The sequence below is a fragment of the Rhea americana genome, unplaced genomic scaffold, assembly GCF_003343005.1.
Source record: "Rhea americana isolate MKP2758 unplaced genomic scaffold, rheAme1 scaffold_26, whole genome shotgun sequence".
Lineage (NCBI taxonomy): Eukaryota > Metazoa > Chordata > Aves > Rheiformes > Rheidae > Rhea > Rhea americana.
Genome location: NW_028186379.1, coordinates 6908287 through 6934548, shown reverse-complemented (window position 1 = coordinate 6934548; position 26262 = coordinate 6908287). Strand labels below are relative to the sequence as shown.

The following is a 26262-nucleotide window of genomic DNA, read 5'->3' as shown; positions in this document are numbered from 1 at the left end:
GGCTCCCGGGCGTGGCGGGAGCGCGGTAGCCGGCCGGCGCGGGCCCGGTGCACCCCCCACGGCGGGGGTGGCGCGGCCGCGGTCTCGGCGGCGGGAGCATGGCAGCCTCGGGGGCGGAGAAGAGCAGCAAGAAGAAAACGGAGAAGAAGCTCGCAGCGCGGGAGGAGGCGAAGCTGCTGGCGAGCTTCATGGGCGTCATGAACACCATGCGGAAGCAGGTACGGCCCTCGGGCCCGGGGCTTGCGGGGGCAGGCGGCCCGCCGGAGCCGAGCGCGGGGGCGAGCAGCGGCCCCCAGGACCAGCGCGGAGGGTCTGAGTTTAGATCGCACTTGCTGGGCCTCGCTGCGGATGCCGRAGGCAGAGGGACGCTGTGGACCTGCTTCCTTATCTGGCATCCTGCCTCTGTTAGGGCACAAGCCAAGCGGCAATTTTTTTCTGAGTTCATCGCGTTAGGAGTCRTATTCGCATAGGCGTTTTCCAAGAAAAAACAAGAAAAAAGTAATTTTGTTTCTTGCACTTCAYACTGAGTATATCGGACTCTCTCACTAAGAAGCCAGTAGTTGTGTAGGAGGGTAGGTGGAGCAGCCTAATTTTTAGAAATGTTGACCTTTTGGATTGATCAGCCTCCTAGATCAACAATCCAGTGATTATCAAAGATGGCTCTTCTGCTCACCAGTAGAGCAGCAGTGGTAACCAAAGTCATAATTAATGCAAGTAGTTTTCTGTTGAGCTGCCTGAATGGGAAGAAGTACTGCAAGGTGGGTTTTTTTTTTCCTCTTAAAAAGCTCAGACTGAAATATATGATAYAAGAGCAGAATAATAGTCTTTGTAACTCCCTGGGTGTAAAGAAATGTTTCTCCTTTTCAGAGGAGCTTGTGTGAGGTGGAGCCAGAATCAAAGCTGACTCTGGAACCAAATGTTCTAGAACGGGGTGGGGACTCCCTACATAACACTGTTGCATGTTATGTCTTCTACAGCGTATCTACTTGTCTCCCAGTGTTAGGTTTGCCAAGGACTCATCCCATGTTTTTAGTGTGTGTGCTAGCAGTATGGGTCCTGGCCTAGTAGGTGGTATCAGGGTAGTGATACTACTTTTGTGGATCACACTGTCCCTGTTTTCCCCTCACTAATGTGCCATTGGTTTGTGCATACAAAACATCCCATCTAACTAAGCTCCTACATGTGGAAAACCAAATTGGTTTAAATGAAATGTTTGTGATGATTTCTGGTAATGGAGTAATGGACATAAGCCTATGATGGCAGCCACTTGCTGTATGTGGGCTTTGTTTCTGTTTATTGGGGTAAACATACTCCAAGGTATAGCTGAGTTTGTAACTCAGCTGTTCATAATTTAGCTCACATACCTGTCATTGCTGACAGGAGGTGCTAATTCCTGTTATACTTCGAGCAGATAGAGGAAATACAGCCCTCTTTCAGATGCATCTACAGCCACTAGCACGAGGAAATTCCAGTTCTTGACTATGTCTCTGCTCCAAAAACATGGCAACATGTTGTTGTTCTGACCTGGTCATTCAGTGTAGCAGAGTGCCAGTTCTGAACTAGTTACGTGTGACTCTAAACAAAGAAAGAGACTCAAACTCAACTGCTGTGAAATTTGTGTGTGCTTTTGGTTGTCTTGAAAGCTGGTACACCAGGGCAGCACCTGCTGCTTCAAACTTTGCCTGCCACTTGAGTTTCTAAGAAACTTCTGATCAGACCCAGACAGTGCTCACAATTCCAGAAATTCTCACATAGTTCCTGACACCCATGCTCCATTCAGGAGTTGTTCATAAGAGAGGGTTGGCTATTAGTAGGAGGGAGAGAGGGAGAAGATACAGGATAAAAATAGGAAGTCAGCTGGAGCCAGAGGAAAATGTACTAGTTCAGCAGACTAGCTGTGCTGAAATCTAAGAGGATTTATAGACAACTCTCTTCTTGTATGTTGGTAAGTCAGGGACTGTGCTGTGGTTATAAAACCCAAGTGTGCTATGAGTTAAAACTTTTCCTTTGGTGGAAATACATAATGCTACACATGCACATTGTTTTATCTGCCTTTATTTAATGCTGTAGGAAGGTGGGCTGAAAGTACAGGAAATTGGGTTGGAAAGTATAGCTAACTTTAAAGAGGCTGTGTAAACTGATCTAGAGGCAGCCTCCCTACGCAGGGGATTTTAAAGTAAACTGTGGGTGTACATGCACTGATGAGACAAGTGAAATACTGCAGGCAAGCATGCTCACTGCATAGAAAGCGTCTTGCTAAACTCTGTAATAAAATGGTACGTATCTGTGTGGATTTTGCTGAGCTGTTTGACAGCATGCACGTAAATGCATAAATACTTTTTGTGACCTTGTAGATCGGTGGAGACCAGCCAGGAGTAAAGTAATTAAGGATAAAAATGCATGAGTTGCAAGGTGTCACTGGACCTGCTCTTCAGGAGATGAAGCGCCCTAATGCAGACTTGCACTGGGGTGTGTCCTTTGGTTGATGCAACACAGGTCACTTACTGGCTCACTGAAGCTACTGCCTGAAACAAATGGCTACTCCAAGAAAGAAGTACTGCGATTCTCAGGAAGAACAGTAGTTGAAATAGAGCGGTTATGTCCAAAGACATCACAGGGGATAATATGAAAAAGATGAGGATAAAGTCTGTTTTGGTTGGCAAGTTTTTTCCACATCCATAGAGATCTTAGATTGCCCTAGATACTTCAAATACTGAGAGGTGTGATTTCAGAAGGCACTAAACACATTTTAGAAACACAGCATGGAATACAGCATCAGTTGCAAGTCTTAGTGGTGCTCGCCCACATAGTTTTGCAGTAGCTTGTACTGCTAATTTTCAACACTCATTTTGAACAAAATGTGCTAGGAATTTCAGCTTCAAGAAAAATATTCCCTTTAGCTATTCTCATAGGGTCTTTGTTTTGTTTTTTTTTAATGTTAATTCAATCTTAAATGGTTAAAAGCCATGGATATATAAAGAAGGTTGTTTTCCTGTTGCTCCCTGCAATGTATACCTGTAATTCAAACAATTTTTTAAAAAATGTTGCAGTTGTGTATTTTGTCCAGCATGTGCTTCTAATGAGTGTTCTTTCCTTTAAGGCCCTAAAAATTACTAAGTGAAAGCTTTTCTTTAGTTTATTTAAAGGACTGTTGGCTATTGGCTATCTGTCTGGACTATCTACSTTGTGTATTGTGCTTGAATAATGTTATCTACATGTGTAAAAAAAATTATAACACTTTATTCAAGTGTTTTTCCTTCCTGCAATAGAAATGTTCTTGTTCTGTGGTTAGTTTTAGGATTGGTTTTGGCAGATGTTTCCAAAATATTTCCATAAACTTAAGGTGATAGTAGAAAATGGAGTCCTGTTTTTAGGAGGCAGTGCGGCTCACTTCCTCTTTCCTGATAAGAGGATTTTGTAAGTGACTCCAATATGGTGTGTTCAGCTCAGGCAGTATGTTCTTAAAGGGACCATTTTAAACTTTTAAAATCTATTCAAACAATATGTTTTTAATCCAATCCATTACTTTTGCCTAATGTCTCCCAACTTGTAAGCTCTGGCATTTTACTTCCTCTTACTGCATGACTGTTCAAGTGAGAAACTGATTACATATAAATAGTAAACAAGTGAAGAATAAATATGGTTTTGTCTGAAAGCTAACTAGTTGCTAATCAGATGCAACAGTGAAGCACTTCTATCTAAAAGTGATATTTTTAGGTTATCTTTCTCTTTAAAATGTTCCACTGCTTTGAATCTGTTCAAGGCTTTGAATCTGTTCATCGTTTTCACTGTGGTTGGAGATGTCACTCAGGTAATGCGATTGTACTCGTGAGATACGCAGTTCCTGTGCATCTTAGGAAAATCAACAACAGCTGAGTAGTGATGACAGCTCCTAATGCAAACGCAGCCTCTGTTAGATGCTGCAGGAGGAGGTTGATAAAAATGCCCCAAGAAAAACTTCAGTCAGAACTCATAATCTTATTAGTGACCAACCTCCACTTACTGAGCTTCCTTTTTTATTTTCTGATCTCTTTATTACGTGAGAAACTCTTATGAGTTAATATGGAGTAAGAAAATAATAGATTTCTACAACCTGTTTAGAAATGCTTTCAAGATTGTTTTCCTAAAAAATGCTGATTGTGTTTTTTTCCCCCTTCATATAGAAAACTCTCTGTGATGTCATTCTTATGGTTCAGGAAAGAAAGATCCCAGCTCACCGTGTTGTGCTTGCTTCAGCCAGCCACTTCTTTAACTTGATGTTTACTAGTAAGTCTTTTCAAAATTGATTAACTTTTATAGGTTTTTATATCCATATCCTCTTAGACTTGCAGCTGACTAGCTGTTTGCTCTATAAAAATAATTAGAGGGATGAATATAAGCGAAGATTTCCTCAGTTTGTATTTTTCTTCCATTCACCTATGTTCACTCTTCCTTTCATTTTCTTTTTATCTTATGATTAAATCAGTGTGGTTACTACATATGCAAATCCTTTTCTTGTTTGGGGCCCATATACTGTATTACTCTCCCTTTTCTAACCTGCAGTTTGTGAGTCTTTGTTCTCATGACATAACTTACGCCTCCCTATCACTTCCTACCATTAGGCACTTTCATATACAAAGCAGGCTTTCTAGAATGTAAATGTTCTTGGATTTGTACTGTCTTTATAAGTTCAGGTGTGTAGGGTCTGTGTTTACCCGGATTATGGGTAAGGCATAGGAAATTAAAATTATGCTAGAGTAAAATAACCGTGTTTTGTGTTGGCCAGTTATCTGTGGGTGTTTTAACAGTGGTGTGACTGGATGTAGAGAGGCCTGATCTGGCTATGTATTATCAACTTGAATACGGAAATAGTTTTTGGCAGAGCAGTGTGAGCTTCCTTTACTGATGCTAACTTGGCAGTTTCTTCACTATAGCCAGTAGCATCTCTGACCTTTTAAATACATTTTTGTATCATACTTTTCATATTACAACCCTTCCCCCTGCTAGTTATCCTGATTGTCCCACTACTTCCTGCCCTCCCTGACTGCTGTTACTAATTCTGGGAAAACAGAAATTGGCTACGTGCAGTTTTTAGCAGGTTTGATCACTTTATTTTGTGCTGCTTGCAAAATCTACAATGACTAGAATGACTTACTGATGTAGTTTGTCTCTTACTCTATTTGCAGCAAACATGCTCGAATCAAAGTCCTTTGAAGTGGAGCTAAAAGATGCAGAACCTGACATTATTGAACAGCTTGTGGAGTTTGCTTATACTGCAAGGTAGTTTGTTATTTAAAATTGCTTGACGTTTTTGCTAGGAATTCTACCATGTGTAAATGACAATCTTAAAATAATGTTTTTGTAGTTCACTACTATAATACTTCAGTTTCTTTAAAATCTGATGCGACTAGACCTTCTCTGTTGTCCTCCTCTTTTTCCCTTTTATTTGAGAAGGGCTACTCACTGCTTAATTTAGTTAGTAGGGCTTCCTGTTGGCTAAAGTGAGTGGTAGTTGCCTTGAGAAAGCAACTCAAAGCACTTTAAGCTTCTAACTTCAGGGTTGGAGTCGAATGCTATTTCCCATTGCTCTGTAATTGAGGCCCTTGTTGATATCAGCAGGGGTTTTTCTTTATGGCTGTAATAGCTAGCACAGAGAAACATTTCCAGGAGTTACACTTGACAGAACAGTCCTAGCCTGTCTAGAGATGAAAGTGTATTTCCAGTCTATCTGAGATTGCCTGCAGTTTGTTTTAGTTACCTGCAGCGCTGTTTAAAAACAGTATTTATACAGAGCTTGTTCAGATGACTAGGGTTGTGGACAGGCCTTTGCAACAAGCTCTCATGCCTGATGGATGTCAGGCCCTTCATCTTTGTGCTGATAGGATTAACTCTCCTTAGGAAGGCTTTCTCCTTCCTTTGGGAAGAATCTTGCTGTATGCTCCCCCTGCAGTGAGAGACAATTCCTGTCAGTACCCTGGCCGCATTCTTGCCTCTGTTGGAGCCCAGGTCCTTGTCTATGGGCTCTGGACCTTCTGCTGAAGGCTGCCAAACTGGCTTTTCTGCTTGTGTGCTCCAGGCAAATCAGCCAGAGCAGTCCTGACAACAAGCTTAGATGGATCTTGCTGAGGCTAGTTTGGGAACAGGAGACTGTCAGAAAAGATTCATTCTTTTATGAAAATAGTTAATCGTATAAGTCAAGCAACAGCACTGTACTTGAGCTCTCTATAAATGGCCTGTGCTTAAGGCTTAGTCTTTAGAATCTAGAACTGTTGAGTCCCTGTCCCACCCTCCGTAAAATATCTAAAATTAAAGCAATTTGTAAATTAAAGCAACTTGGAAAGAGTGTGAAGGAAGACTACATCTTAAGCTTACATGGGGAGAAGAATGCTTGAAGAAATAACAAGCAACTAATTTTGCCATTTATGTAAATTGGTTTGAGTGTTTTGACTACAACAAAATAGGAAGTTTTAGTGATGCTAATTTTGCACCTTCTGTTTTTCAGAATTTCTGTTAACAGCAATAATGTACAGTCTTTACTAGATGCAGCAAACCAATATCAAATTGAACCTGTGAAAAAAATGTGCGTGGATTTTTTGAAAGAACAAGTTGATGCTTCAAATTGTCTTGGTAAGAGGAAGGCAGACTTATAAAAATCTTTTCTTAAACATGACCATTCTTGAAAAAGTCTTTTTTTTTTAAAATACAGTAAAACTTTGATAAACTCAGACATACCAAAATTATTATACCATGAATATGAACAGTTGTTATAAGCAAAACATTCTGGCATTTACCTTTGCCAGTATTGGGGTTCACTAATTAAGGCTCATCCCATCCTCTCTTGGAGATTCTTGTAGTTTTAGGTTCTTAGTTGTTTAGTAAGGTGGAGCTTTCAGTTGCTATTGCTCTTGGAGATGGAATTTGACACAGTTGTAAGGTCTACAAAAATAGCATGTCTTCTAAAAGTATGAACAGGATAAGTTCGGGTCACTTTTGTTTTCAGTTGCACCTCCTTTTGACTGAAATACTAAAAGTTTACCCATGTCATCTAATCAGGTGTCTGATATTTATTATGCTCTGTAGTTTTAATGTGACCTGCATGTTACAAAACAATAAGTAGACATCGGTGCTTATTGATGCTGTTCAAGATTTGGAACACCTGTCTTTAACCTGATTAAAATAAATTTATGTAAAGGGGTTTTTGTTGACATTTATAATGTAATTCTTCTAGTGACATCTCAATCAGATATGTTATAGATGTTTATAATATCAATAGGAATAATTCAGATATTCTGCAAAAATGATTCAACTGACACTTCAGTGCAGTGCAGGTGTAGCCCTGAGACACTGATGGCTGGAAGACACTRCCTCCTAAGGAAAGTGTCACTTAGGCTTGCTTTGAGGCATATTGAAACCTCTCGTTAAATAGAAAATTAATTACACTAAATTTGCATACTTTGTAGCTGATTTATACCAAAAAGGGAGATTGAGGTTAAATGAAGTTTTCCTCAAGACATTATTTACAAGTTGAAATCTGTTCTGGCTGTAGACTCATAGGCAAGCCTACAGTTTATTAAAATATATATATATATATATATATGTATGTGTGTGTGTGTGTGTATGTATATATGTATATGTATGTATGTATTGGAAAATAAGTCATAGCTTATTTTGAACCTCCTGGAATTTTGTCAAGCTTCTCTGTTTTTCTTCTGGAAAGCAGGTCATACACTCGCATTTTTATCATTGTAGTTTGTGTTTTACTACGTAGGGCAGTTTGATCTAGTTGGAGACCCATGGGCTACGTTTAGCTAGCGGTTTGCTTTTATCCCACCTGCTATCTCCTCCCTAGAAGGAGGACTGTAGTGAGCTGAGCAACAAGCTCTGACTAGATTCATGCTGACTTTCTCTTGCTCATGCCTGATTAATAATGGAAAAATTCAGAAACAATAATTCTCAGTAGTGAGAACTTTCATATCCTATACCAACTTGCAGCAGCATTATCTTGACTTTTTTTGTGTGTTGTTCTGCAGCAGATTTTGCTGTCTATGCAAAATCCTTTTTACTATGACTTTTGCAGGAACTGAGTTTGGCTGGTGACTGCTGCTGCATAAGCAGTTTAGAGGAGGCCAATAATACTTGGATCCAGTCTCTCAAGCTGCTGTGGTTATTGTGTTGTAGTGTGGCTCAGACCTTGTTAATGTACTGTTGTTGCCTGCTTTGTAATGAGGAAAGAAATAATGAGGAGGTAGTACTGGACAAACAGTTAATATAGGAAGTGCTACAAACTATAGAGTTAAGCCTGTAAGGCTAAGATCGGAGTTTGTATTTGTCTTAATTTGTCTTGACTTGCAGATGAGTTGTAACAGCATGTCATAATAAACATGCAAAAAAAAAAGGTTAGAAATATTTAATTGGGATTATAAGCATCTATGATATGATATTTTTATTCTATTTGAATATATTAAAATTAATTGCAGTTCAAGCTTTGGAAAGCGTTTTGGATTTTTTTTCTTAATGTCTCTTTCCTTCATTAGGTATAAGTGTGTTAGCAGAATGCCTAGACTGTCCAGAACTGAAAGCCACGGCAGATGACTTTATCCATCAGCATTTTACTGAAGTTTACAAGACAGATGAGTTTCTTCAGCTTGATGTTAAGCGAGTGACACATCTTCTGAACCAAGATACATTGACTGTGAGGGCAGAAGACCAGGTGAGACCCCAATTTCATAGTAAGAGATCTTTTCTGTCAGTTAAGTACGTTGAATTTCACCTTCCCCATTTTTTAATCCAAAGTTGGTTCAAAGTATGTCATGCCTGTTTGTGCAGTGCATGCGATGCACATAATATATGCTAAACTGTAGAATAAGAGGTGTGCCCTTGCTTGGTTAGAACCCTATATTAATGAATACCTGCATTTGGGGCGTGGGTATTATAGGTAGTTTCAGCAAACCAGGAAGAAATCGTAAAAGGAATAAGCAAAACAGTTTCCTTGTTCAGGTAATATGGCTGCTGATTCTGTAGTGCATAAACTTGAATAAGCTTCATGTATAGCAGCTCCTGGACTGGGGTTTGTGCATCTGTGGAAGTGAACCACTTCAAAGTGGTAAGCAAACTGCACCTTAACAGCTGTATGCCTTTTCCTGAGTATGGTCTTAGCCCATTTCAGAGCAAGTGTGGGGAGCTGTGGGACTGAGCAACAAGGTGGATAAAAGTCAGGTGTGTTGACAGCAGTGGATTGATTTAAGTCCTTATTTAGGGAGTGGATACAGAAGGGTTTAGATGGCTGAAAAGAGCCTGAAGCTTCTTTCATTTTAGAGTTATAACTTCTGGTAGAAGTTACATTACCAGCTGTCCCATTGGAGAGCTGAATTCAGCATGCCACATACCTGAATGCTTGCTTACCAGCTTGTTCTTCCTGCCACATGAAAACAGGAAGAACAGGCGGTCGGCACTGCAGTCCAAAGAGGTGATTGTAAGATGGGGCTTGTTGCTGGATGCTTCCTGAAGGCTCTCAGTCAAATGCGTTGAAACCGTACTGGAGTCTTGTCTTTCTAGCTGTGCTGTTCTTGTGCTTAAGTTTACTTTTGCTTAGGTATATCAGCATGAGTTGACTCATGCCTTTGAAGTGCAACAGAGGGATCTTGTAACCAAGTTCCTGTCAAGATGGTATGTGTGTGCTTTGAAGCAGATGGCCAACTGAAGCTTAGCCAGATGCATAGGCTCCAGAATTAATGCATTTTCTTTGATGCATCTGTTGCAGTAAAAACCTTCTGTGAAAATAATATTATTGGGGGAGGGAGATAATCTCAGGTTACAAGAATGATAGTTGTGACTGTTAAATGAATAAGTCATAGTTCAAAATTCTTGCCACATACTGGGAAAAGTTCAGACCACAAAGTAGCATTCTCAAAACTAGAAAATTTTCATGCTTTGTTAGCGTGCAGCCAAAACTACAGTAATTTAAGCTGCCTTGATAAGGTGAAAGACATGCTTCAATGTAGCAGTAGTGGTTTGAAAAATTTGTGTAGGTAGAACAGCATGATTAAAAATTCTGTAAGAAAGTGGGATTCTAGAATTTGAAATTGCAGAAGATAGTGATACCAAAGAAACCTTATTTCTAAGCAATACTGGTAGAAAGTTGGCATATACTCTGTAATTTTTGTATTGGCTTAGAGTATATTGAAACTTTAGTTTTTTTAAAAAAAGGTGTGTTAAATAGCTATCTTATTTTCTTCTATGCTAATAATGTTCCTATTGATAAATGGATACAGTTTTTCTGTCSCAATCACTAATCTGCTCAATTTCCTTAGCTGATAGAATTTAGCCTTTTTTCCCCCCTTACTCTTACTTTGTGGCATTTTTGCAGGATTAAAGCTGAGGTGGTTTAGCAGTCCTTCTCAATAACTTGTAATGTGGAAAAGCACTTTATGGCAGCAGTAAATTCAATTACTCGCAACTGATCACTATGATGAATTTCAGCAATAAAGAATAGGTATTGATTGTGTGATTACTTGTAAGGAAAATAGTGCTGTCTTTGAAATGGTGGTATATTAGATAAGCTTTCTATGTCTGAATGCAGCACTGAGGTATCTTAATAGATATGTAATACTGGACTTTCTCATTCATTTTCTTTTGACCCAGAGGAACATCAACAGAAGAGGTTTCTTCATTACTTTCCTGTCTTGTCATCTAACCCCAAGTAAAACCCACATTCTTTCCATTAAATAGGAGATGGAGACTCAATCAGTATGAATAGACTCATAATAATCTGCACCTAAAGATTTTAAGTGCAACAGTAGCAATACATTTGGAACTACATCATATGACCTGATAAGAGAAGCAGGTCATCAGCTCAGAGGTCATCAGTCTATATAACACACACAAAAAAACCCAAAAAACAAAAGGGTGTTTTTTTGACACCAAACCCAAAGCATGTTAGACGTACCATGGTGCAGGAGTTACCCACATGAATATGAATTGCTGGGTCAGACTTCCTATCTGAAAAGAGATAAAATAGCAGTAGAAATTTTAATGAAAAGTTTGTAGATGGGTTTTTACTCAGTGGTTGTATATTTGTTTTACTTAATGTCTGAGTGTTATCTTATTTTTTTGGAAGATGGTTGTGTTGACACTTTTGGTGAAATCCCAGCATACTGATATTAATATAGGTTATTTTCCAGTGGACAGAAGAATAATTTTGGAACATCAAGGTTTATCTGTCTTAGTGTGTGGTGATGTGTCTTACCTTTTCCTTCTCTTTTGCTTAAGGTTTACGACGCAGCAGTCAGATGGCTGAAGTATGATGAACCAAATCGCCAGCCATACATGGTTGACATTCTTGCTAAAGTCCGATTTCCTCTCATATCAAAGAACTTCTTAAGTAAAACAGTTCAGGCTGAACCACTTATTCAGGATAACCCAGAATGCCTTAAAATGGTGATCAGTAAGTTGACCTCTAGAAGAAATTTTTGATATTTTATGTAATTTTACAATACTGTGGGACTTCAGTTTTTGAAAATTACTCATTTTAAACTAATATGCCATGATAAGATTTTTAAATTAAATATTTATCTACAACTCTATTCCCTCTGGGATGTTGCTTTTAATTGGATGCAAATTAGCAACTTGTCATGTAAAAGGCAGCCGTTCTTAYTTAATAGTGATAAGGACGAAAGAAAAAGTCATTAGTGAGTGACTTCAACTTCATGATAACTAATGGAATGGAGTTTTTGTCATGAATTGTTAGGATAATTGGAAGAGTTAGTGCCTGTTTGGGATAGGATAGTAACTTTAATATTGTTCAGATATGAATTAATAAGTCYTTTCTCAAAATTTTGATATTATAAAGCTCCCCTATATAACTGCTTAACACTTAGTTTAGCATAAGCTGTGCTGTTTTCATCTCTAATATATACTGACGGTTGAGGCTAGACAGCTGCATTATGAAAGTGCTAAAAGTCTCTTGGATGAGACACACTTCCTTAAATGATAAAAGGAAACAAGCTTCCCTCCCTTTTTGACCGTTCCTGAAATTTTACTGTATACAGAGAAAATGCCCAGATACTGATAGATATTCTGGAAAAAAAAAAAAAAAAAGTTTAGTAGTGGTTGACAAGTCAACTTTGTTTTAGGGTAGTTCTAAAAAGTGCATGCAACTGGTTTTTTTCAGTCAATGAGTAAGATTCAAATTTATTTATATGTTGGTAAGTATCTACTGAACTTCCCCATATAAGTCATACCCTGCACCTAGTTCTGTGTCATGCCAGAAATTTAAGAAATAAATGTATTTTGTGTGTGTTTGTGTTTTGTTTGTGGTTTTTTTTAGGTGACTTGTAATGTCACTAGTATTTTTGCATGCTTTGGCAGGTTTCTTAGGAAAAGATTAAATTTTCGTTCTTACAGTAACTGTAACTGTAGTATTTTGCATTGTGAAGGTAAGAGCAAAAGTGAAGGGCTTCAATGAGATGCCACGTGCTAAAGATGACTTCCAGAAACTGCAAAAAGAAATGGTGACTCTTCATTGGATTGAAGTTCCTTTAAAATTTATATTTTCCTCTTTAGGTTTCCCAGTTCTGCCATTTTTTCTTTGGGTGTACTTTCTTCTGCTAGTTTCAACCTGTTTTTTAACTGCGTGGCGATAAATTAGTATGTAACACTTAAGTGTTACATGTCCATGTCCTATTTCCACATAGACTAGGAATTTTGAAATGGAGTATAAATCTYGATGTATGTGCCCATCCTTGTGTGCATTTAAAAAAGATGTTTGTAAGCTGGGTAGATGTGAAGTAGAAGCTTCATTCCCCTTTCCCCATCCTTCCCTCTGAAACATCCCTCCCTTTGTATGTATGAGCTACACTGGATCTAGAATGGTTGTTTTCCTGCTAGGTGGGATGCGATACCATCTACTTTCCCCAGAAGACAGAGAAGAGCTAGTGGAAGGTACACGGCCAAGAAGAAAAAAACACGATTATCGCATTGCTTTGTTTGGAGGCTCACAGCCCCAGTCCTGCAGATATTTTAATCCAAAGGTAATCGTTACCTCAGAATGCTTTAAGATTCACTGTTTGTAATCTGCATGTGTTTTATTTGCTGATTGCTATTAACTAAAACCTAAAGATCTACAGAGTGGTACAGGGAAGGATGTTTCATGCCTCTCGAGTATACGGTTAGGAGGGTGTAGTTAATTAGATGCTTCCAAATCTATGTACCTAGATGTAATACCTCCTTTTGATTAGAATGATCATGTGTGTGTTTATTGGCAGGATGAGATACAAAGTTATGATAAATCCGTATGGGTCAGTAATTGATTGGTATGTGTATACCACAGCTGGAAGCAGATGAATAAAAAGTCACATAAGCATCAGTTAGGGCTATCTGAAAGTCTGTATACATGTGCATGCACGTATGTGTTTGGAGAATAACACAAGGCAGCTTTTTTGACTTAAGTTGAAATAYTGACTTGTATGATAGTGTAGGTCCCATTTTAGAATACAAATATCTTAGATTTTGTTTGTTTTGGTGCGTTTAGTACAAATACCTAGTTGCTTCTAAATCTGAATGGTTCATGTTTTCTTCGTTTTTAACACTATATAAAGAGAGGAATTGGGAACAAGATATTCGAGAAGTGGAAAARTGGGTTTCTGCAATGAAAACGTTAGAGGGGCAATTTAGAGCAAGCAAGCTTAGGTTGAAATTTATTTCCATTTTTCCTGAATAAAATTAAGCCGAAGTATACAGGAAAGGGGTATATTTGGGCTGTGCAGACTAGATTGTCTGGAAACCTCAGTTTCTTTTAGAAGGACTATCCATACTCTGTTTTACAAGATAAGCACACACAAGAATACAGAAGTAAATTGCTACCTAAATATTAGGGGGCTCTGAAAGTATGGAATTACTTACCTGTAATACTTTGTTGCAGAAATTGATTGTTTTAACTCAGCATATTAAATGCTTGTTACAATTTCAAACAGTTTTCTGTGTTATCTGTGTGAGCTGTGCAATCAATGTGAAGCCATAAAATTCAGTTCAGAATTAAAGAGCCCTTAGGATATGTTTTGAACCCATCTGGTATGAATTCAGCTTCAATTTTGTTTTGAATAAGGGACTGTTTGTCTTTGAGCACCATTTAAGTCTGAAAAACATAACCAGCTTTGCTGTCTTAGTTTGAGACACTCTTAACTTGTATTTGCAATAGGAATTACAGATTCCTTAAAAAAAAAATGACCTGTACATTCATACACGTACTCAAGTAAGACATTAAATTACTGCTCTGAGTGTTGGTGGTGGTCGTGGGGAAAAAAACAGATGACTTTTTTTTTCCCCCCTGAAGTGGAACAATAAGTCCTTTTTTTTTTCTTTTCTTTTTTTTTTTTTTTTTTTTTTTTTTTTTTTTTTTTTTTTTTTTTTTGAAAGGTAAACTCTGAGTTGGAAGTCTGATCAGGGCATTCATCCTCTTCAAACGGTCATTTGTTTCTGACACTTAAGCAAGTTGTAATTCACCCAATATGCTCTGACCTTTCTTTTATTAGACTGAAATTAAATCAAAGTGTTCTTTTCTCCTAATCTCCAGTTAGGCATGTTAGAACAAAGCTATTCTAAGATAGAATGGAAACTAGCTTTGAGAATATTGCCCCAGCCATTAATTGGCAATGGTATGGTATTACAKAGAGGCCGTGCAGTCTCTTTGCTAACCTAACTGACAAAAGATTAGGTTCTGTGGCAGTGCCTCATGTCAATAGTAGTTGGAACTCAAGGGATGGGGGATTTATTCCATCATTCATTATGAACTGGTATACAATCCCTCAGTTATCACCATATATCTTARTTTTGTTTGAAAAAATAATAATTTGAATGAACATAGAGTGGGGAGCAACAGGCAAAGACTTACAGCTCAAATGAAAATYATGTATGCAGTTAGGTGGCCTTCAGTCAGATCTAAGCTATACTACTGCAATGGAATCTGCTTTTTGGCTGAAAAGACATGTCTGCATATGCCCACATAAAGCCTTATGGGATAAAATTATATCTTTTCTTGCACCTTTTGCTCTGGCATAACACCAAAAAAGAGTTGAGTTCAGAAGGAGTTTTGCAGAATTCACTTTTGATCAAGCTTTCTGGCCTTGCATGTGAAATAATGGGGGATGTGGGTGGCAGGGAGAAGGAAAAAGTGAGTAATTGGAGATCTAAATCCTAATATCATGCCTTTCTTGGATATTTTGCTAGTTCAAAATATTATATGCTTATATACTTCCTTTGCATTTCTAGCTAGTATGTCATATGTTGAATAGCTTCCTTTTATCTCTGGCTCTAAGTTATTTAAAACCTCCTTTTCAGGATGTTTTGCTGGAGTATCTGAATTTGATCTTTATTATAAATTGTAGCAGTAGCTTCTAAATACTACAAATAAAAGCCCCTGGTTAGCATCTTATGCATGTAAAATAGGAAGTGTTGGGATTTAAGGCTCCAGTTCTGCAGAGATTATGTAACATGTTTAGCTGGCTTGAATTTGTCTCCTTAAAAGATAATTGGACTGTCATATTGCATAAAATAGAACTTTTGCATATACTTTTGCAGGATTTGGACCTTGAGAAAGAATGAAAGTTTTGTTTTGTTATCTGCTGAATTGTCTGATTAGTAGCAGAGTTTCTGATTTTGTTTAAATTATTAAATTTAATTCAATTATGTATCAGTTAAACAGCTGAAAACATGGGTTGTATTTCTTCTAAAAATATATTTTCTCAATGTTGTAAGTGACAGTCTCAGGGATCTCACACAGTAAAACTACTTCATAGTTCTCACTATGGTTGCTTTGCACACAAAATCGGTTTCTAGTGTAATGCTGATCTTCATTTCCTCATTTGTTTAAAAAAAATTCAAATAAAAATGGATTGGATAGGCTCAGTTATTTGTTGAGACTGTTAACATTAAGTCTGTATTTGTTCTTGTTGCATTGTAACCGACACTTCTATTGTTGCATTTACTTCAGTAAAAGAGCAAAATGATGCAGCAGGATAGATGCAGACTGGGGCATATAACTCCTGTGTAGCCCACTGGCACCACTTTGAATAGAAATGTTTGTCTTCAGAATCACGCTAGAAAGTCCTATTTGTGGTGGCAGGAAGAGTATCTTGTGGTTTTTTGTTTGTTTTTTCCTTCTGCAGAATGCAGAAAGGAACTCTTTTCTCTCTCCCTTACTCTTCGTAACAGTTTATGTATGATTATGGGATTTTGAGGCAGCAATCTGTGAACTTCTGAGGTTCTTGTGCTGTCTCTAGTGACAAGAAATAGCTAGAAGTTTTAACTTTTTAAACAGCACAAAAATCCAATAATAACAAGTAAGACTTAATGACCAGCATTGCTTTTACTTGAACTAGCATGCATTTTTGAGGAGATAAGGAGCTGTATTCAGTAAGCTATTGGTGGCAAATTTGTTAGGCATGTCTGCTGTTTTCCTTGACAAACTTGGAAAGGGAGCAACAAATGAAATTAAGAAAGCTTTAAACAAAAGGTACTTTTTTTTTTAACATGGTTCATGATACACATGGAATTCTTGCCACAGAATGTTGTGGCTCTCAGAAGTGCAGATAGTTTAAATAAGTGATTAAATAAACTTGCGAAAGAAAAAAAAAAACACTTTCAGGAGCTCCTAATTGCAAAGATATGGTTTCTGGCTCTGGTCTCCTACATAACAAATTGTTGGAAACTGAGCTCAGTAGGGAAAGTGTCACTGCATACCTACTTTGTTCTTTCTTTCCTCCCTCAGCTCCCCAAAAATGAGACTTGCCACTCTAGGGCTCTGTGGATTTTGACTCTGGCTTAGAGCAACTGTTGTTCTTAAATGTGTAAAAGTATTGAATCAGTTCTGCATGATGCAGACTAACAGTGAAGAGTATTACAAGAAAATGACCTAAATTGCCTCCTGCTGGAAGAGGAGGCTTCTGCTGAGTATGCTCAGGTTATGGGAGAGCCTGTGGCTTTTCATATGTTAGAGGTATGAATTGGAACTGGAAGAGTGGGTCAGATCACAGCCCTTACAATAGTAAGGGGAAACAACAGGATTTTTCATAAAACTGCCAGAACTTGAGCAGAAAACACAATCTTACACAAAGCAGTAAGACATTTTCTTAAGGTTTATGCAGCTAGTTATTTTGCCATGCTGTAGTATGGCTTTCCTTTCTAGGATGCCCCAGGACCTGTTTCTCACCATAAAAGGCCACATGCACCTGCCAGCTCTTCTTGATATGGGGGATGCTACAAGAAAAGATTGTAAGATGCTTTGGACTATAACATGCGCTGTCTCTCTCTTTTCTTTGAACCCCCACGCAGGAGTCGCTGTTTTTCCTCCTTGACCAAAGTGTGTGGAGTATGTCCTTGCTAAGAAAATGTAATGATGTAACGTGTTGTATGAACCATTCAATGAAGGTCATTCAGCAGCTTTAGCTAGACCATCCTAAGGTGACACGTTTAAGGTCCTATACTTTTCTGTTCCGTATAGGAAATAAGCCATCCTAATGATGGCATGAAACATGTGAGATACAATTATTCAAGAAATGTTACTTGTGTTGTATGCTATCGTGGTCTATCATCAACTGCTGAGTATGTTCTTAAGGCTTTAGTTAGCATTACTGCCCGTACTTGCTACTTACTGATTTTGCCAGACCATGCAAAATCAGTTTTTAGGCAACGTGACTGCCAGTATTTGTGATGAAGCATCGCGCTGTTTCTCATGCTATCAACTGTGGATAGCTATAGATCATTTGTGTTTTGTTAAATTCTGTAAATAAGCTTCTAGTTGTCATGGTAATAAAATATGTATTACTGAGCTTTTTAATTGAGTTGCTTGTCAATTCAGATATTACCTGTTTCTCCTTTATCCATCGCCTTTGATTGCTTTTATTTCCTGTTTTTTAATTAGAAAGAAAGAATCTGTTATGTGTCAGATGCCTTTTTACATTCCTATAAAAGAAAATGCTATTGTACTTTGACATGCATTTTTTTTTGACGTAACAGCAGCAGGAAGTCAATTTTGTTGGGGGGAAAATCTGTTTTTCAGGAAAACTGCACTGGGTGCATACAGGGAATGAGGAAATAGAAATTGATAATGTCATGGTTCGTTTCAGCTAACTATGTCTGTGTCTAAGAATTTTTCAAGAGTACGCCTGAGGAATGTTCTTCAATAAACAGTATTCATGTTTGTTTTGAAAAGGAAATGTAAAACTGACCATATCTAAATCTCTATGAAAAGCTCTGTTTGAAAACACTCACTGTGCAGGTAAGTTATATAATCTATTAGACATTACCTGTTCTTTGTAATGCAGGATTACAGCTGGACAGACATCCGATGTCCCTTTGAAAAGCGCAGGGATGCAGCTTGTGTCTTCTGGGACAACGTAGTTTATATTTTGGGTGGTTCCCAGCTCTTCCCTATAAAGCGAATGGACTGCTACAATGTGGTGAAGGATAGCTGGTATTCCAAGCTAGGACCTCCAACACCTCGAGATAGCCTTGCAGCCTGTGCTGCTGAGGGCAAAATTTATACATCTGGTGGTTCAGAAGTGGGTAAGACACTAAAAATCTTTAAAACAAACAAAGCACAAACAAAGATACCTGGAAAGCTTTCTGGTTTTGCATGACTCTTTGTTGACAAGAAACTGCACACTGCTATAATGTTAGCCTAATGAACTCTTTCCTGTATGTTGGATTTTTCTCCTCCCTGCAATCCAATAATCTATTTTTGTGTGTGGTTTTGGTTTTTTAAGCAGCTTAAATATAATCTTTAGATTATTAACTAGAGCATAAAATACACTGACTTGTAAGAGTAAACTGGGGACAAGCAAATATATTTTTGGGGGGGTTCCCGCTCTGCTCTTAGTTTACCTCCAGAAATCCACAGCACTGTTGAAGTGTGGCTGCGATGTAGGGCCAGAACAGCTTGCATTGTTTGTGTTGGGCCTAATGAGTAAAAAGAGAAAAAGCTTTTGATTCTGCTGCTATCCATGGTGAAATTATACCTGGTCCCTTAAAGGAATTTTTTCAGATCTTTGTCAAGTGACACAAGTTATCCTCTATTAGTTTGCTATTCTATTGGTTTGTCTCTATGGAGACATACTGCTTTCTTTAGATATTATTACTCATCATACAGTTAAAAATTAGGACCATTGCGAGAGACCATAAACACCCATTGAGAGGGTGTTTTGCCCCCCTGCCCCAACCCTAGTAGCTTGACTCTGATCTGACTCGCTCATACTAAAATGTTGTGGCAACGTTTTTGAGTTTATTTCTGCCTAAATTAATCTAATGTGATATCTTCAGCAAACTAAAAGTAGGAATATGTGTATGCCATATCCATAAAAATTGCTGCTGTGGAAAAACTTAAAAGAAAAAGTTCTTCTGCCAAAACAACTAGAGCCATGTGAGTACAGTTTTTAGTAGATCCTCCTGAGTTTTGCCTTACTGCAGAGGAAAGTTAGCAGAAAATAAACAGTGGTCATAATCAGTGATTAACATTGATAACAGTTACTTAATAAGGTTATCTAAATGTCAAAACTTCCTGTCTGACTTTGAAAACAGTTGGGCAGCTCTGAGGAAACAGCAGATAGACACAGTTCATAACTGCCACCTAGTGTGGTGAAAGCAAAATAACACTTCCCATTACTTGAAACTGAGGTTTAACCAAGGCTGTATTGAGAAACTTGAAATATTAGAAAACTTATTAAATCATTCCAGTTTCCCACATGCCAGTTGATGAGGAAGTATGATGAAGACTTTGATTGTATTGACTTTTTTTTTGCCTTTTTGTGTCTAATATACTGTAATTAATCAGTTGGAGAGTTCTCTTAAACTTTTCCTCATTTGCACATATTCCCTTTTCTTTCCATAAATATTGTTCAAGACAGAATAGTGAAAACTGAAATCAATAACTGAGTTTTTTATTACATTTTTTCCAGTGCATTTTTGGAATCCCGTGAACATTGATCATTTATTGGGAAAAGTTTATCCCAATTCGAGCACTTGAGGGAGGCAATTATGTGAGACTGTTTAAGAAAATGCTGCTGAGTGTTTAGCTGTAGAGAAATGTAAAAAGTTGCATGTTTTTTGCATTGATTTACTAGTTTGGAAAACAAATCAGTATCACTCCACTGTGGACAATAGGGCTGTCTTCCCTTCCTCCCCACCCCTTCCTACACTGGTGGGAGTACTCTTGTTTGGAACATCTGGCAGAGTTTGAAAGCTAAACCCACTAAATTCTTTTACCATGTTTAGGTTTAGGGCAAATTTTACTATTACACTGACAACATGACTGCATATTGAAAATGGAAACTCTGTCCCCACCCCATGCCCAGCCCTTTTTTTGGTAAGACAGTTCTGCTGTAGAAATTACTGTCAATGAGAGATACAATTTCGAAGCAATAAGGATGTGTACTTGCCATCAAGGAAAGAATATGGCCCACTGTGCTGTTCATCATAAGAATTGCATGGTAGAAAGAAAGTAAATGTGGTTTATAGAAACCTACTCCTGTATTTTGGGCCTGGAAATGCAGTGCCATAGGCTTTGAGAGTTCAGGTCTCCAGCTGGTAGTGAGGACAATGAGGGCTGCTTCTATAACATAGTTTTAAAAGTAGAAAGCTGAGAATGAAGAGGGTCAGGTGAAGGCACCTTTAACTGTTCTAGATGAATGTGTCTATTGAAGCAAGGGGAGAAGGATCCTGATTCTCTTTTGTGAATAAGTCTTTAAGCTTCCATCCATCTTCTGTGGAAAGATTGCTTTTGACTTCAGTAATAACTTTTTTGAACCCTGGGGGAAGAGGGAACAGACCTTGCATTCCCAGAAAATAATAAGAATTTGCTAGTCCCCAGGAAGAAAGTAGAAAGGTAAAGGGTAGCTATTTTGTGGTTGCTAATAATTTGGAAGTATGTTGTAATATAATCTAGCCATTTGATTCTAAAGTGCAACAACTGTTCTGGGAATTAGGTCACATTGTTTATAGCAGAAATTTATGGGAATCTGTACTAAACTTACAATACTCTGGTTTCATYTTCACATCTAAACTGAATACACTTCAAGTACTGAGGGGTGGCATGAGATGAAAATTTTGTCAGCAACTTAAAGGTATCCTTGTTCAGTTTTTTTCTTCCCCCGAAAAGAATATCTGAATCACTTGTTTAGGTACCCTGATATGCAAGTAAATTTATAAAACTGCTATTTTGGAAGAGAACAAGAGTCAAGAAAAGAATTATAAGTATATGCTTCCACAGTAGTCCCAAGTTTTGAGTTGATTAGCTCTGCTCATAGAGGTTGGAAAGCAGCTTTCCATKTTCAACTAGCATGTAGAGCATCAATTTGATATTTCTGTTAGACTTTTCCGTGTTAAGCCAGTTGCAAAAAACTAATGCCACTTTGGTGGGTTTCTTATTTTTTAAGGAAATTCTGCATTGTATTTGTTTGAATGCTATGATACAAGAACAGAAAGCTGGCACACAAAACCCAGCATGCTGACTCAACGGTGCAGTCATGGAATGGTAGAGGCAAATGGCCTCATCTACGTATGTGGAGGAAGTTTGGGAAACAATGTTTCTGGAAGAGTCCTAAATTCCTGTGAAGTTTATGATCCAGCCACAGAAACGTAAGTATCAATTCCAATACTTGTCACTGGTTTTGCTCACTCTTTAAATACCTTGAAGTATACAATCTTCCCTATTCATCTGTACAATAAGGAATTTTTCTGTGTTAAGCAGTACCGAATAAAGTATTTGCAGTTTTACTTAAAAGGCTGCTTTTCTTAAGCAGCTTTCTTCCATATTTCACTTTCTCAATTCTAGGGTGAACTTAATTGTTTATATTCTAACAACTAAATTGTGGGTTTTCCTGTGGCATTTTGTGTGTTGTGGTTTTTTGTTTTGTTTTGTTTTTTTTGTCTCCTAGGTGGACTGAGCTCTGTCCAATGATTGAAGCCAGGAAGAATCATGGACTAGTGTTTGTAAAAGACAAAATATTTGCTGTGGGTGGACAAAATGGCTTAGGTACTCCTAATTCTATTAGTTTTGTAGCTAGTCTCCCAAAGTTTCTTGAGGGGTGCTTTTGCTAAAAATTCATTCTAATCTATTGAGCTGATATATTCTGAGCAGTACCATAATTCTACTGTTGTCCCTGTATTGTTGCCTACCTTCTTTCACCTTCCTGCTTCACTCTATCTTGATTATTTTCCAARCTCTTTTATTACTGATAGTCCTGTCAAATGCAGAAATGTGTCTGTAACCCAGTTCTGCAGTAGTTTAACATAGGAAAACCAGTCATCTGAAAAAAGCTAACTTTGTTAGTCCTTCATTATACACATTGAGACACTGTTMCTTGGAGACAGATAAAGGTGTAATCACTATTTTGAGAAATTCAGTCTGAAGACTTGTATCTGATAGGCTATAGCTATTTTTAAATGGTGAAACAGTGAACTTTCCTGACTGCTCTAGATATGAAATGTGACTTGCTCTGTGCCCATAATCTGCCTGTCTACTTGTCTGTTAGCTTAGAATAATAATAGTTTATTTCCTAGGAGAGTTGAATTTGAAATTTAATTACATAGGATTTCTGAAGTGCTTTTGCAAATGGAAAAAAAAAAACTCAGCTTTATTAATACTATTTATGATGGCATTAATCTAAAATCAGATAGTCTAGTTGTAGCTTGCAATTTAATTAGCTACTAGAACTATTCCAACATGATTGATTCCCAGTGCAAAAATATCTATAGAAGCAACTATTGTGCAAACAGTTTATCAGCTAGTCAGAACTGCCTTTTTGCAAAATTTTAGTGTATTGATTGAATGTTTATTTTAGAAGTGTTGTGTTTTTGATCCAATAAGTTAAAATATTATTTTGCTATTTTTTTCCTATTCTGTAGCTTGATTGACTGATTGCTCTTAGTGTAGTATAATGGGGAAAAAATTATGTTTGGGATAAAATATTCATATGTCTAAATCAGAGATTTCTTGATCTTTGAGGCCTAATAATTCAGGAATGGAAGTAAAAATTCTTCTGTGTCTCAGTCACTGCTGGTAAATAGGAATAATTGGATACTGCAGGCATTGTAAAGTGTAGTTGTTAGCCTATTTTCTGAAGAAGGAAATCTTGCACAGTCCCAGTAACTACTTCTCCCTAATAATTCCTGAGTCTATTGGCCAGTTTCTGGCAAAGACTTAGGCCTCTGTGATGCTAAATTCCTTGAAGTTTAATGAAGAGAAAYATCCTCTATTAGTAAATAACCTATTTAGTTAAAGGTGCTGGTGACATGTCTAGAATAAAATTTCCTCAGCATATAACGCCCCTTAGAAATTATTAGTTCCTTTGTGAAACAATGTTAGATCAAAGATTGTATTATATGAAATTTATAACTACATCTTACTTCCAATCTCCTTTTTCTCTGCTGTGTTTCTGTATTTAAGAAAAGTTAAGAAGCTACTTTAAAAACCTGTTGCACTTCCTTCCCCAATCCCCCCCCACACACACACACATACTTCCACACCAAGGAAATATTTTAGCTTGCTTTTATTGTTGTTTTTAATCTAAACTTTTAAAATCATAACCAAGTTTTATGAAGCATTTGTATGCTCAAGTTCAGTCTAGAGTGTATAATGTATTAAGCAGTTATCTATTTCATTGCTTTGTAGGTGGCCTTGATAATGTAGAATATTATGATATCAAGATGAATGAATGGAAGATGGTATCTCCAATGCCATGGAAGGGTGTAACAGTGAAGTGTGCTGCTGTGGGATCTATAGTCTATGTCCTGGCTGGTTTTCAGGGCGTTGGTCGATTAGGGCACATTCTCGAATATAATACTGAAACAGACAAGTGGATAGCCAACTCCAAAGTTCGTGCTTTCCCAGTAACAAGTTGTTTAATCTGTGTTGTTGACACTTGTGGTGCAAATGAAGAAACCTTAGAGACCTGAAGACCTGTAAGAGATACTGAGGCATTCTTCAAGGACTTGGGGAAAGATAACCATGGTGCTTTGCTTCCATGTTTTATTGAATCTTGTTAAACTGATTAATAGGAAAAACTGAGATGCAGTCTTTGAATTTGTATATACAGCATATTGTATAACATGGATTTTTGTCATGCCCATCTTACTGTCTGTTTTAAGAGATGGGGATGTGTTTTGAGAATCCACTTGCCTAGCTGAGAACATGTGACATCTTCCTTTGAAAAGACTGTGTGGCCTTGTCAAAAGTAGATCCAATCCAATTATTTAGAAGAATTCAAAGCATTTGATGAAGATAAAGATTTCTGGCTGAATGATGCTTTCCAGAGCTCAATTACAAAGATTCTTCCCTTAATAAAGGTGAGTAAATACAGCCCGAGTCATGAGAAATATGAACAAACATTTCTCATTTACACATACCTGTAAAAATCTTACTAGAATGCAATGAAGATTTTGCTCAGGAAAGACCAAGGAGAGCAGTATAATGGATTAAGATTCCCATTGAGAAGGGGGGATAGATTATACAGCTCCTTTCCTATAATAGCTGCCCTATTTCAGTGACTTTCTTCCATCACTTGCATGACTACATATCAATTTTGAAGTCAGACAGGCATATATATATATATATATATATATTTATATATATAAAAATAAATTAGCAAAAAACTTTGCTAATGACTTTTTTGGCATTTTGGGGAGCTTTCCCCAAAAGACTCCTAAGCTGTCACAGAGCCAAACTTTCATTTTTGATTATGTTGACATGGGTGGTGGTGGTGGAGGAGGTCCACAATAATTGTGCACTATATTAGCGAGTTTGAAATTTGGGATTCATTTTCACTGTATCTTCCCAGGCAACTAGACTGTACATACTGTGGATGCCAAACCATTAGCAAAGATGGGGGATAGGTTTGGGAAGGCAAAGTCAATACAACAAATGTATTGATTTTCTTCTTGAAAATGACTGTTTTTAAAATGATATGAACAAAGTCATTAAAGTTATTTTATAGAAGTCTTCTGAAGTTGCATATGGTTATTAATCTCTGGTTTATAAGCATATAATACTGTAAATGATTCTAGACAGTCAACATGGTACTAAATGTGATYACAATCCTTCTTCCAGCATAGAGGTTCAGGCTTGTCAGGGTATTGGTATCAGTACTGTGTACATCTTCCTACATTTGAAAAGCTATATAAATTGATACATGTAAGTCTGTTCTGCTCCCATACTAGGTCATAAATGTCTTCATCCTAATTTTGTCACCGTTTTTCTAACTTGCTAATTCCTTCAGATCTGTTTCTATGAGACTATCAAGTTAACTTAAAAAGTTGGTGCTTACCTATCTATATCTTGTGCATCACTGGTGGTGTGGATTTTTATTGTTTTATTTCTGAAGATACTCAAAGTTCTCAAATGCTGTAATTCCAGTTTTAAGTCAGTACTGCTTTGTAGACTGTTTTGTCTCATACTAGCAACTCTGCATGTCTGGTAAACTAGTAGATGCATTCATGGGTTTCATAGTGTTTCATGCAAGTCAGCTGTATATTCAGTAGTAAGTGAATGCTGTAAAACACTATTTTCCATCCTCTTGCCTTTTTCCTTTTTTTCCCCTACTGATTGAGCCATAAAACAAAGTTATCCCTGGTATTTTGAGTATTTATGTTCTAAGATACTGCGAAGACTGGACTGAATTCTGCACTTTTTAGGTTGTACAGCCTGTTTGGATTTTCTTTGTATCTACTTTTAAAAACTTATGAAGCACCTTTTTCTAAATTTCTTTTCAAGAGGTTAATTATTTGCATAAACTACTGAAAAACTTTAAGTAGAGGGTCTTAGAACTAGACTATCATGGAACACACATCTAGCACATTCACGTGGGTATTTTGTTTGAATTACTGTACTGCTACTTTTCCCAAATCAGTCTACACTCTCTYACTCAGTCCTTGCAGCTCAAACTTTGTGGAAAGTGATGATGCTTCTGCTTAAGTATGTTGGGGGGGGGGGTGATCATTAGCAGTTTTATCATGCTAGGGGCCCTAGGGCCTACACTTGAGTCAGACTCATTGTCTGAAGTAGTTGGGCAGTCTTTGAAAATTGTCCAGAATGCAATACTCTTATTTCTTAAATCATTTTATGTATCAAAGCTGTGTAATGAGCTGTCACTTCATTAGTTTATCAATGTAAGAAATGTTTTTCGGAAGCTTATGACTCAAGTGAAGCGAAATACCTCAGTGAGGCTTGTGACTCAGTACATTCTGATCAATAAATGATTTTTTTTTTTCCCCTGCCTTTAACCAAGTGGACCTTTGCCA

General features: G+C 37.5%; 1 protein-coding gene across 1 annotated transcript; it reads left to right on the top strand.

The window, feature by feature from the left end:
• Positions 1-6: 6 nt before the first annotated feature.
• On the top strand, positions 7-26244 carry KLHL7 (kelch like family member 7). Its single transcript, XM_085307600.1, has 11 exons — positions 7-218; positions 4164-4266; positions 5166-5259; positions 6482-6606; positions 8514-8689; positions 11248-11422; positions 12865-13007; positions 18297-18537; positions 21402-21603; positions 21903-22000; positions 23639-26244. The coding sequence occupies exons 1-11, from the start codon at positions 99-101 to the stop codon at positions 23920-23922; spliced, it is 1761 nt and encodes a 586-aa protein (XP_085163726.1). The 5' UTR covers positions 7-98; the 3' UTR covers positions 23923-26244.
• Positions 26245-26262: the final 18 nt, after the last annotated feature.